This window comes from Pogona vitticeps, chromosome 2 (assembly GCF_051106095.1).
Source record: "Pogona vitticeps strain Pit_001003342236 chromosome 2, PviZW2.1, whole genome shotgun sequence".
NCBI classification, from domain to species: Eukaryota; Metazoa; Chordata; class Lepidosauria; order Squamata; family Agamidae; genus Pogona; species Pogona vitticeps.
Window position 1 is genome coordinate 177,533,968 of NC_135784.1, and position 11,964 is coordinate 177,545,931.

Sequence of the window (11,964 nt, forward strand, 5' to 3'; positions counted from 1 at the left end):
TAAGAAAGGGGAGGAGAACATTACCAGTAGGAAGTACTCTAGGAAGCCAATATTTTATTTTCTACAGGTTTACTGTTTGTGGCCTACAGAAAGATGGAAGAATCTCTGCTGCATGGACTTCTGAGAATCTGTCCTTTGTATTGCTTTTTAAAGACAGCTGGTCTTTAGCTCTTGTGATTGTAAGGAAAATGAATTCTGAAATGGGAAGAGTCAATATATGAACCTCCACCAGCCCCAAGGGCGGTTGCCGAGGGCTGCCAGAGTCATGAGGGAATAGGGAAGACAGTCACGACTCATGAGGGAATTTTAGGCAACATTCAGGATGAGACACTCTTTGGGACATGTATGTAGACTTATAGAACATGTATTTAGATTTATATATACTGACATCACTATACAAATACACATCCCTTCTGTTTCTTCCCATGGTTTTATTCTCATCTGCACATGATGCCCTTTCTCCACGCAACAAGATGCTGTGAAAAGCCTGAATTTCAGAAACATACAGTGTCAGTGCAGATCTAGGAAAGTTTCTTGGACTAGCATCAAATCACATCTCGGGTAGTTATTTAGAATCATGGGATTTCAGTAAAACTGAACCGCTCATCTACAGCCCCTCTGTTTTCTCACCGTGCTCCTGCAGTCCGTTGGCAAGAGGTCAACACCAGGCTGACGGCCCCACTCAGGAGATGGAAAAAGACAGAGTACAGAGCACTCGATTCCCCCACTATGAAGTTGTGCAGGAAAGCCACCCGGTTGAAGATCTCTGCAAAGGCCACTCGCTGCTCGCTGGCGGAGTACTGCAGTTCTTGGAAGGCTTGGCGCACCCCTGCAGAGAGGAGAGGTGAACAAAAAGGCATGTCATGCGGTGGAATCAGCCAGGTTCTAGACTGGGCCTTTAGAAGAAAAGCAAAACGAATCACCCTTATTGCCCCTTCCTGTCTCCGGGAGGAAGTTTTCCATTTGACTTTTATTCTTTTAAAAAGGGCCCTGCCCTAATATAATCCACTTAAAATAATTCCACCCCCTGCCCCCCCATTCTTGGCCCCTCCATGGAGCTAAGGAAGGATTTACTTTGCAAATATATTGAAGTGCAGTGTCTTCTTAAGCCACTTCACCATACTGGCAAATCAAGAGTGGGCTGGTGAGGACCAACTAGGTTTGTTTGAGATCCAAGTCCCATTTGGATGCAAGGATGGCACCCAATGGCATTCTGGACCTCCTAGTGACCATCTAGCCCAGTGGTGTCGAACTGTGGCCCTCCAGATGTTCTTGGCCTTCAACTCCCAGAAATCCTGGCCAGCAGAGGTGGTGATGAAGGCTTCTGGGAGTTGAAGTCCAAGAACATCTGGAGGGCCACAGTTCGACACCACTGATCTAGCCCATACCATCCTGCTCCAGCCAAGCCATATAGCCAAGCCGTAACACTGTCATGTTGCGCCTACCAGTAAATTGGATTCCACACCTACGTGTGCTCACATATGGGGATGTTTTCTCAGCTAATGTAACAAATAGCCCTACCTGTACCTCTTGCCTCCGAATTAATTTTTCTAAGGTAAAATGTCTCAACCTATAATGATTTACATTTTATCAAAAACTACTGAGAAAGGAACACTGCAATATACCAGATACAGGGTTGCTTTTGGATCAGAGGATGTGGGGCTCAAATCTCCAAGCAGCAATGAAATTTCCTGAGTGACTCTCTGGACTGGTCACTTATTTTTCAAACTCATGGGTCTCCAGTGTGGACGGAATCACCGCTCTGAACAGCGATGGAGGAAGATCTGGATGGAAATGTTATCCATATGTATGAATGTGAGTTAGTATCTACCCTGTTTCCCCTGAAAATAAGACCTAACCTGAAAATAAGTCCTGGTATGATTTTTCAGGATGCTCGTAATATAAGCCCTACCCCCAAAATAAGCCCCATTTAACTGAAACCCTGCCCTCCACCATTGTGCAGCAACCAGAAGAAGGTGACAAGACTGTACTGTATTTGAATGGATGTAGATTGTTATACAAGAAAAAAATAAAACATCCCCTAAAAATAAGCCTTAATGCATTTTGGAGCAAAAAAATAATATAAGACCCTGTCTTCTTTTCAGGGAAACAGAGTATTTCTGTGGCATCAATACCATTGTATATCATGGATGTTCTTTTAACTACTAACCCAATTTATTTATGTTCTTATTTCACTATTTTTACTAGCTTTTTAAAATTTCAGTTGTACTGCATCCATGGGAGGGGCTGAGTTAGGAAGGCTTACAGCAGATCAAGAGTGGTGCTTATGGCTGGCCAGGGGGCAGGATATGTATCTGTTATGCTAGCTTTGACTGTTACTGGATTTTTAGATGGCTGCAATTAGTATGAGAGGCCTAGATCTGGCAAAATTACTTTTTTTGGGCTATAACTCCCAGTATCCCTAAGCCAGCATGGCCAGCACAGCACCTGACCACACTCGCTAAGGATTCTGGGAAATGTAGTACAAAACTGACTTTTTCCAAACTCTGGGCAGACCCTAACTCCCAAGAATACAGCATAAACTGTGTTTCACATTCATAATTATTATATTATTTATTACTTTATTTATTCAGTTTGTATCCCGCTCCCATTGGTGTCACAGCACTACTCTGGGCAGGTTACAACTCATTAAATAGAAAACAAAAAATAGAAATATTACAACCAATAGCAATATTTGGGACTGCAGTTTTCTTTTGATTCACAATATCCCCAAATCATCATCTCAGGCATCTCCAGTTGAACTAGATCCCTCAAGATTATGTTGGACTCTGACCCACAGCAATCCTATCAGTCAACCACTGAGGATGCTGGGGGTTGTAATGCAACATCTGGAGAACCACAGATACAGTATGTGGAGTCACACAGTGCCTGAGACCTTTAAGACTTCTGCATGATCGATCATGCTAGAATAGGGTTTTTTCTTTTCTTAAAGGTCTACAGCCAGGATGAGTAATGTGTGATCTTCCCAATGAAGGACTTCAGCTCCCAGAAGCCCCTGTCAACATAGCCAAGGGAGAGGAATTATGGGAGAGGAAGTCCAAAACATCAGGGAGGGCCAATTCTTTTCCACTCTGGGCTAGATGGACCCATAGTCTGGGTCCATATAATTGACTTTCCTAGCTCCCTATAGGTACCTGCTAGAATATTGTTTTACTGGTTGGACCATACTATTATGTACTGGGAATAATGGCTAGCAGGCAGCCAAGCCTATCAAACCCCAGCCAAGCACAACAGTATTCAGCCCAGCCCCAAGTTGGTGATGTACAAACAGGCATTGGAAGCTTTAGCCCAGTCATCTGGTGAATCTGAGAAATCAGGTATGCATAGAGGCATACACATTATCTTGTGAACATTAACATTTCAGGATAATATTTGGTTGGGGAAGAGAAGCACCGCAGCTACACTTTCCTATAACAGCAACAAATGATACCATCCACATTCCTGTTCATGCATAGTCTCTTTCAAATCACTGCCTGTGTGGAATGAGGCAAGACAAGACACCACCATTCAAACGTCCAAAAACTACCTATGTATTTGGGACTGCAGGTTTTGTTTTGATTTTTTTTAACACATAACAGAGTATGGGGGAGGAATATTATGGGTTGGGGTATCTGCAAAGGTGTCTCTTTTAATGCCTGGCACACCACTGAACACTGGGGTGAACAATGTGTGATCCTCTAGATGCTGTTGGACTGCAGCAACTCTGAGCCGTAACCAGCATGGCCAAGGGCAAAGGACCATGGACTGGAAGTCCAGCAACACCCAGATACCTGTTTTGCACACCCTTAACAAGGGCACAACACCTGCATGCTTGCTCATTCATGATCCGTGCTCAAGACCCGATGCTACCTCGGGAGGAGTCATGGAGTGTCTGCCGTAGCAGCTCTCCATCTTGCAGGATCTGCTCCTGAGAGCGCAAGGTAGCGTTCTGTGCCAGGGCGATCTTTTCGGCAAGCCGATTGGTGGATTCCAGTTGGCGGGCTACAGTCTCAGAAGACGATGTCAGCCTGGAATGTAGAGCGGAAGCAAGAACCAATTTTAATTACTGATTCAGGAAGGAAGCAATTGGAGGGAATGACTTGGTTTCACTTGTCTTTATTCTAATGCACAGAACAGGGGAAGCAAATGCGATAAACTTGAAATATTAACATTGGGGCAAATACCATTTTGTTGGCATTACTGAAATTTGGTGGGATGAGAGTCATGATTGAAATTAAGGGTATATTTAAAAAAAAAAATAACAAGTAGGAAAGGTGTTGGCGGAATAGCATTATATGTAAAGAATATGGATATATATAAGGAGAACCATGACTTGGAGCATGGAAGGCTGGTGGAAAGCCTTTGTGTAAAATAAAAACAACAGTGAGCCTGTAACAGATCTCCAAGTTAGGCTGACCACTTACACAGTGTCTTCTTTAATCAGATTATTAAGCACAAGCTGAAATCCTGTTGCACTGTTACACAATAGATGTAACTTATGGCGAGGAATAGCCTCAAATTCAGAAATCTCTATAGACATTATCTGTCTATAAAGAGTTCTCTCTATAGAAAGTCATGATGGCAGCAGCCCAAATAATCGGATCTCCCTTATTTGCATGCTCTTTTCTCAGTTATGTAAGCCTCAAAGTGTAAAGAGTGCTCGGGGCCTTCTGAGCAAACCCAGGGGACTGGGAAGCCACTTCCTTGGCAGATCGGCATTGTGGGGAAAGCCAACAACAAGGCAGGGCCTCTCAAGTGGAGAACATCCACCACATCCTCCTCATGATGGTAAGCGCTAGTTAAGCTCCAAACTGCAGCACAGTAGCTTGGCTATCCCCCCCCCCCTTGTTCTACTTTTCCACTCAGTGTCAGCCAGACAAACATTGATGTTAAGCAAAGCTGAAGGGCCACGCTTCCCAAATTAGACTTCGCTGTCACAATTAAGCTAGCCTGCTCCAGGAAATGCTGGAATTAGGGTGTCACTCTAAGTCAGTACCCCTCCTCCTGATACAGAAGAAGCGCCCTACTTTGGGTGCTGTCAGTTCCACGTGCACAGGCAAAAATCTCTGGTTTCACTCAGCGGAAGGCAAAAGGGAGAACTGGATCTACTGGGAGATCTCTGGGAGAGCCACAGTAAATCATCAAAGATTTCTGCCTGCCAATTGTTTACCGATAGCACCAAATACAACAGCAACATGAAATCCCATTTGCCAACATTATACTGTTGAACTTAAGAAAGCTTGAAGTGACAAAGGACTGTGAGCTATGGTCAGTTCTGGCATTTCACATACATTCTGGGTTTCAGAATTTGTTAATCCTCAACACATGCCTAATTAATTAGGCTCAAATTAGATCTTGGGGCTAAAAGCAACGAACAAATAAGGCCTTACCACCTGAGATCTGGACACCCCCAGTTCATCTTCTGTCTTGGGTAGAAAAAAGGTAGCCAATGACCTACACGGAAGAGACTCCTGGCCTTTTGTGCAACTCTGCCTGGGGTTTATTCATCTGTTTAAAATATATTTACACTGCCTTTCTCCTTAAACAGACTCAAGACGGTTGTTGTGGGTTTTTCATGCTCTTTGGCCATGTTCTGAAGGTTGTTCTTCCTGACATTTCGCCAGTTACACAACCTACAAACAGTATTCAGACCCACCACAAAAATACAACAAATGTTACGGTCAACAAAGGACTGACCCCCTCACCACTGCAGGAGTATACCAGATACCTTGCAGTTGTGGACAGGTATATATTGGAACCATAAAACACAGCATTACATCAGAATCAAAAAACATGAGAGAGACTGCAGACTAAAACAACCAGAAAAATCTGCAGTAGCTGAACATGCCCTAAAACAAAATGGACATGAAATTCTATTTCTAAATACTGAAGTACTGGACAACACAAGCAAACATTATGTTAGACTGCACAGGGAAGCCGTTGAAATCCATAAACACCAACAGAGCTTCAACAAAAAAGAGGAAAGTCTAAAACTCAACAAAGCCTGGCTCCCAGCACTGGAAAATACAGTCTGCAAAAGGTCAACGAACTCTACCCAGCCACAAAGACCAGGGATCATTGCACAAAAAAGACCAGCTAAAAACACCCATCAATCACAGTGACAGATAATCTCTCCCTCTTATTACAACAATACATCCACAACAAAAACACGCTGATCACCATCATCACCCTATCTCCTGAATAGGACAAAAGCTGTTCCCACAGCTATAAATACCCAACTATCCAACAAACAGCAACAGAGCATGGACTGTGTTCCTACTCCAGTCCTCTGAAGATGCCGGCCACAGAGACTGGTGAAATGTCAGGAAGAACAACCTTCAGAACATGGTGAAAGAGCCCGAAAAACCCACAACAACCATCAGATCCCAGCCGTGAAAGCCTTTGAGAATACATTAGGCTCAAGATGGCTTACATCATTAAAAGACAACATTATTTTATTTTTTATTTATTTATTCAATTTATATGCCGCCCACACTACCCAGAGGTCTCTGGGCGGCTAAAACTAAAAGCAGTAAGCCTACAAATATTATAAAGGATCCAACAAATACCATACTAAAAAAGACAAACAATAGCCACACCAAAAAGACATTCCAAGTAGTAATGCACAACCGACCATTAAAAAACCCCATTCAGGCAGCCAGTCACTAAGGGAAAGCTTGCCGAAGAAAAAGGTCTTTGTCTGCTTGCAGGAGGACAGTAAAGATGGGGCAAGCCAAACCTCCTGTGGGAGGGAGTTAGAGTCTGGGAACAGCAACAGAGAAGGCCTTCTCCCGTTTTCCCCACCAAATGCACCTGTGAAGGTGTTAAGACTGAGATAAAGGCCTTGTCTGATGACCATAACACCCAGGCAGGCTCATAAAGGGAGACATGGTCCTTGAGATAGCTTGGGCCCAAGCCATTTAGGGCTTTATAAGTTAAAACCAGCAGTTTGAGAATTTTGCCCAGAAATGGATGGGCAGCCAGTGGAGCTGCCATAACGCAGAAGAGGTGGAAGGAATATGTGATCTACAGCTCCAGTTAATATGGCTGCAGCATTTTGGACTCTACTGTCTGGAAGTATCCTGCTAGTGTGTTCTGCTGGAAACTAAATGCACACTTCGCTTGCAACCTGCTTTCCAGCAGAATGCTTGGGATTTCAGCAGTAGTAGTGCTTCTTTTCAGCAATGACGTATCTGCAATAGCAACAAGGAAAGGACATGGCCTGAAAGGTTCCAAAGCAGATAAATCTAACCCTTGGAATATTGTCCTTTATGCTGTTCTGCTTACCTGCTATGGCATTCTTAATAAAAGGGACTACACTAGGAGCCAAACTCAACAAAGACTGGCTCCCAGCACTGAAAAATACAGCCTGCAAAAGGTCAACAAACTCTACCTAGCCACAAGGACTGGTGATCACTGCACACAAGACCAGCTAAGGACACCCATCAATCAAAGTGACAGATCATCTCTCCCCTTTATCACTACAATACACCCACAACAACAAACACACTAATCACCATAATCATCCAATCTCCTGAAAAGGACAAAAGCTGATCCCACAGCTATAAATACTCAATTATCCCACAAAACTGCACCAGAACACAGACAAAGTTCTGACTCTTGTCCTCTGAAGATGCCGGCCACAGAGACTGGTGACACGTTAGGAAGAACAACCTTCAGAACACAGCCAAACAGCCCAAAAAACCTACTACAACAATAAGAAGCACAGTTAGAAGTTCTTTTTAACCATGACATTCCTATATGGAGTAACTGCAGTCGGAGAGCAACTATGGAGAGCATCCTGCAGAGGATCCTTTGAGACTGTGGAACTATCACTATGTCAGGATGTTAATTTGTAAAATAATTTGACGGCAATTTCCATGCAGTCAATAAATGAACTACACAACATTGGCCAAGGCAAGCATCCTGGCTCCTGCAACTCTAGCCAGAGAAGGACTAGAAGTTTTCTTCTTCCTCCAATGCCATGAAAAAGAATTCTGTCCTAACCTTTACTTGCCTTTGGTGGCAGGTAAAATGCTCAGGTCTTGATCAGATGAAGAAGGGGCAATGATCATGTACCTTTTGTCTTTTATACGAACACCATGGTGTAGCAAAGAGAAGCTTAGTCCCAAACAGATGATGATGCTTTCTTACAGATTAGTACTTCTGTGATTATTAAACTGATTTCCAACTTCCACCTTTTTCTTCAACCCTCTTCCCTTATCTGTTTTGTTATTTTAATATGTCAGACTCAAGTTAGGCCCCCGCCTCTCTCTCTCTCCTCCCCTCTTCCTTGTATCAGTGGGAATTACTTTGAGAATACTGATCTGAAACACCCAGTAGAAATAAATGATAAACAAAGAAAACTACTTTGATAGCACACTATGCACATCTGTACTGGAAAAGGATCTCTGTGCCCTAAAATGGGAGTACTATCAATCTTTTATTTTCATATCCCCGCCCTTTTCCCTTAGATTAGAATTGTAAGTAGCAACAGAGAAAAAGGAGAAATAGGAAGCTATTTGCAAAACAAGCAAATAAATTAGTCATTTGCAGAAAAATACAAATGTTCCCAATGGTTGTTTGAAAAGAAGCTTATAGAAAGATGGAGCTCTTTGTTCTTTCTTGGAATGACAGAATTGGTATTTCCTCTTTATTTCATTTGATCTGACTATGGATGTTAGTATGTTAATCTTTTTATTACTTAAATTGAAGGGGGAAACAGTTTGGTTTCCAATTTTCCACCAGTTTTCATCTCTGGTCGCACTTACTACTGGTTTATTCCCTGCCCATGACCAGCATGCAGCTACTCAACAGATTACATCTAAAAGAAGGCAGCCCTCCACAAAATAGAAATATACATATACCTACATAATATATTTTTTTCCTCCTGCTTCTCTAAAGGAAGAAAAGATACTTATCCTGACCTGTGCACAGTATCTTGAGCTCGCTGTTGCCAGGCCTCATTGTGCAGGAAATAGCAGATACTGTGAGCATGGGTGAAAAACTCTGTGTACACCCCAAATGCCACAGGGTCCATGTGTTGTGTGCAGTCACGGATGGAGCTGTGAGGCTCGCATGGTGGAAAACTCCTCCCAGACCTGACAGAAGACCAAATATATGAACTAAGCTGTAGCAAGCAGAATCTCACTGGTAAAAAGAGAAGGAATGGGAGCATGAGCACAGAAATAAATGGGGGCCCAAAACTTTATCCTCCATGTGCGTACACACACATATGGGGGGCAGTTCCTATTTGCTGAAGGGATAGGAGGAGCAATGTGTCACTGTCCCTCTCATTGCTGAAATGTAGATTGCCATCTCTCTGGACCAAAGCATAAGAGTTTGTAGTTCTGGAATGGTTTATTATTTTTATTTATTATTAGACTTTTACCCCACTTTTACCCCGCCCCCTAGTCAATGTCTACTATTATTATATACCAAATATTAGCTCTATCCAAAGGATGTGAAAACACACCCAACCAACAGGTAAAACAATTCCTCCAACATAATCCCATTAGTTAGCTTCTCTCTTCTAGGGTTTCTGACTTGCTCCTTATCTTATTAGGAAGCCCCATTTGCAATTCCCATGGAGTTCCACTGTTCACTTATCACACCAACAACTGTCTCTGTGCAGTTGATTTCTCCCATTCCTGTTTCAGTCCCTTGCACCCTGCAATCAATTCTATAGGCATCATGCTACAACTTACCCTTTTGTCCTACATCTTATTTCACACTCAGACAAATAAGTGATCTGAAAACAATAGCAAATAAGGTTTTTCCTGTTTCTCCCCTCACTCCCACCTGGAATTTCCCAAAGTAAGGTTAGTTGGTAAGTGAAGTCACAGGCGAAAACATCCCATTGGATGCCTTCTTATCACACTGCTGTTAATGTGACAATGCTCAAACACTGTGACATCCCATTTCCCCTTTTTGATTTGAGAAAACTTCCACCGTCACCCACCATGCTTTGATCCAAAATTAAAATCATTATTTAGAATTGCAAATAAACAGAACCATTTTTAAAAGAAAATAACATTAAAAAGCACAAACTTTTTCTGGATAAACCTTGAGATCTAATAACAGTACCTGTTCCAGAAATGTGTTTAAGCTAGTAAAAACTTATTGCTTCATAAAATTTTCAGTCTCATTCCCTCCTCCACCCCATATTCCTTTGTGCGCGTGCACACACAGAGTAGAATCTCCCCTTAGTTTGGGAACCAGAGTGCTACAGCATTTGGAACCTCCACCAAAACAAATTATAAGAAGCTACCTTATTCTTCCCCTAGGTTTCAGCCCCTGGCTACACTTTTTTGGGACTCAACCCAGAGCTCTTGCCTCTTTCTGTTCCCCCGGCTTCTCCACCACACTCTCCCCTCCCACCCAAGAGACTTAACCCACCTTTGAAGATGGCAATGGGCAAAGGCAAGTGCAATGCGGCTTTGCTGCTCTTCATCCAACTCCCTACACCCAATGTCCAACAGGCTCAAGGCCCTTGTCCAACAGGCACCATAGCGAGGGTGCCGAGCCAACTCACGGGCTTGTTGCCACTGAGCCTTTCCTTGAGAGAGAAGTCCCGGATCTGGAGAAACCAAAGACCAGACCCTGGAGCAGAAAGAACACATCAGAAGAGCAGTTGGGTAACCCAGGAGGATCATCTTTGGCACAGGAATGGCTGAGGCAAGACAAAACAGCTGGAGGCAGAGCCAGCTGATAAAAGGTTTGGGTGATAAGGCTAACTTTGTAGGTGGAGCCATAGGTAATAGGAAAGGCAGGGCTTATTCTGACTGTTTAATTTAATTGGGTACACTGTTTGCAAAGTGGAATTTCATTTATTAAACAATAGTTTCACCCTTGAACCCAACTGTTGCCAAATGGAAGTCCAATAGCATTTTGCTAATAATGCTTTCAAGCAGCAAGACTCCTGAGCATATTTACATGCTCTACAGCAGAGTTTCTGGGGGAAGTGGGAGCCCTCTAGATCTTGTTGGGGTTCATTTTCCACCCTCCTCAGCCAGTATGGCTAGTAGTGAGGATGGATGGTACTACCAGTTCAGCAACAACCAGAGGGCTTGTTCCTTGCTAAAGAGTGGCTGTTACTTTTTTGGTTGTAGTCAGAAAAGATGTTTGGGATTGCATACCCGTGTGGTGTAGTGAATAGAGTGGTGGACTAGAACTCTGGAGAACAGGGTTCAAATCCCCATTTGGCCATGGAAATCACTGGTAAAGCCACTTCTTTAATATCTCACCTTGAAAGCCCTATTAGGGTTGTTACATGTCGGTTCTGACTTGATGGCACAAACCACACACACATTGCATCTTACCCTTCATCTCTTTTTTTGAGGATGTCAAAGTGGAATCCTACATATGTCTTCTTTGTCTACATATAATGATGTGTGTCTCTGCTGATGATGGATTTCAGACTAATATCAGATTTAAACAGGCACATAGAATTTTGTGTTATCTTGAAGATAAATGTTATTTTATGCGCATAATTGGGAGTAGCTCCCACTGAACTCAATGACTTTTATTTCCAAATAACAACAGATAGGTTTGGACTGTGGAGCTAGAATCTGAAACCTATCTACTGAACCCCATTTAGAAAGAGTGGTTGTTTCTTTTGTTTATAGAAATGTTGATTCCTTAGGGCATTCACATAATCATCAGCCCACTTTTTTTTTTTTTTTTTTTTTTTTTGCTGCAAATAAGTAATACTTATAACTAAGTCACAAAGACTTGTTGTATGTTGTTGTACTTGGCCTCACAGGTTAAAATGGTTCCACCTCTGGAAGTGGTCACTTTAAAAACAAAGGCTTTGCAGAGTTTTGGTGGCCTGACCTAAAGGGTGAAATTCTGTTGCTTAGTGTAGTAAGTTGCACTAGAGTTGGTGAGTCACTTTCTCCATAGGTGCCACAAGTAATATACAAGTCTTCTGAAAGTTCAGCTTATTCAAATAGACCTACTCTA

At 42.7% G+C, this 11,964-nt stretch overlaps 1 protein-coding gene across 4 annotated transcripts in view; it reads right to left on the reverse strand.

Annotated features, from left to right (window-relative positions):
* LOC110078646 (uncharacterized) overlaps positions 1-11,000 on the reverse strand; it is an 18,725-nt gene extending 7,725 nt beyond the window's left edge. Inside the window, exons 1-4 of one of the 4 annotated variants that reach the window (XM_072991391.2) lie at positions 10,399-10,809; positions 8,928-9,101; positions 3,871-4,028; positions 631-829 (exon numbers count right to left, since the gene is read on the reverse strand). In XM_072991391.2, coding sequence (XP_072847492.2) covers positions 631-829; positions 3,871-4,028; positions 8,928-9,101; positions 10,399-10,754 — 887 coding nt within the window. In that variant the 5' untranslated portion in view covers positions 10,755-10,809. Of the gene's footprint in view, positions 1-630; positions 830-3,870; positions 4,029-8,927; positions 9,102-10,398 lie in introns of all 4 variants that reach the window. The other 3 variants (XM_020793028.3, XM_020793029.3, XM_072991392.2) reach the window with 3 other exon arrangements.
* Positions 11,001-11,964: the final 964 nt, after the last annotated feature.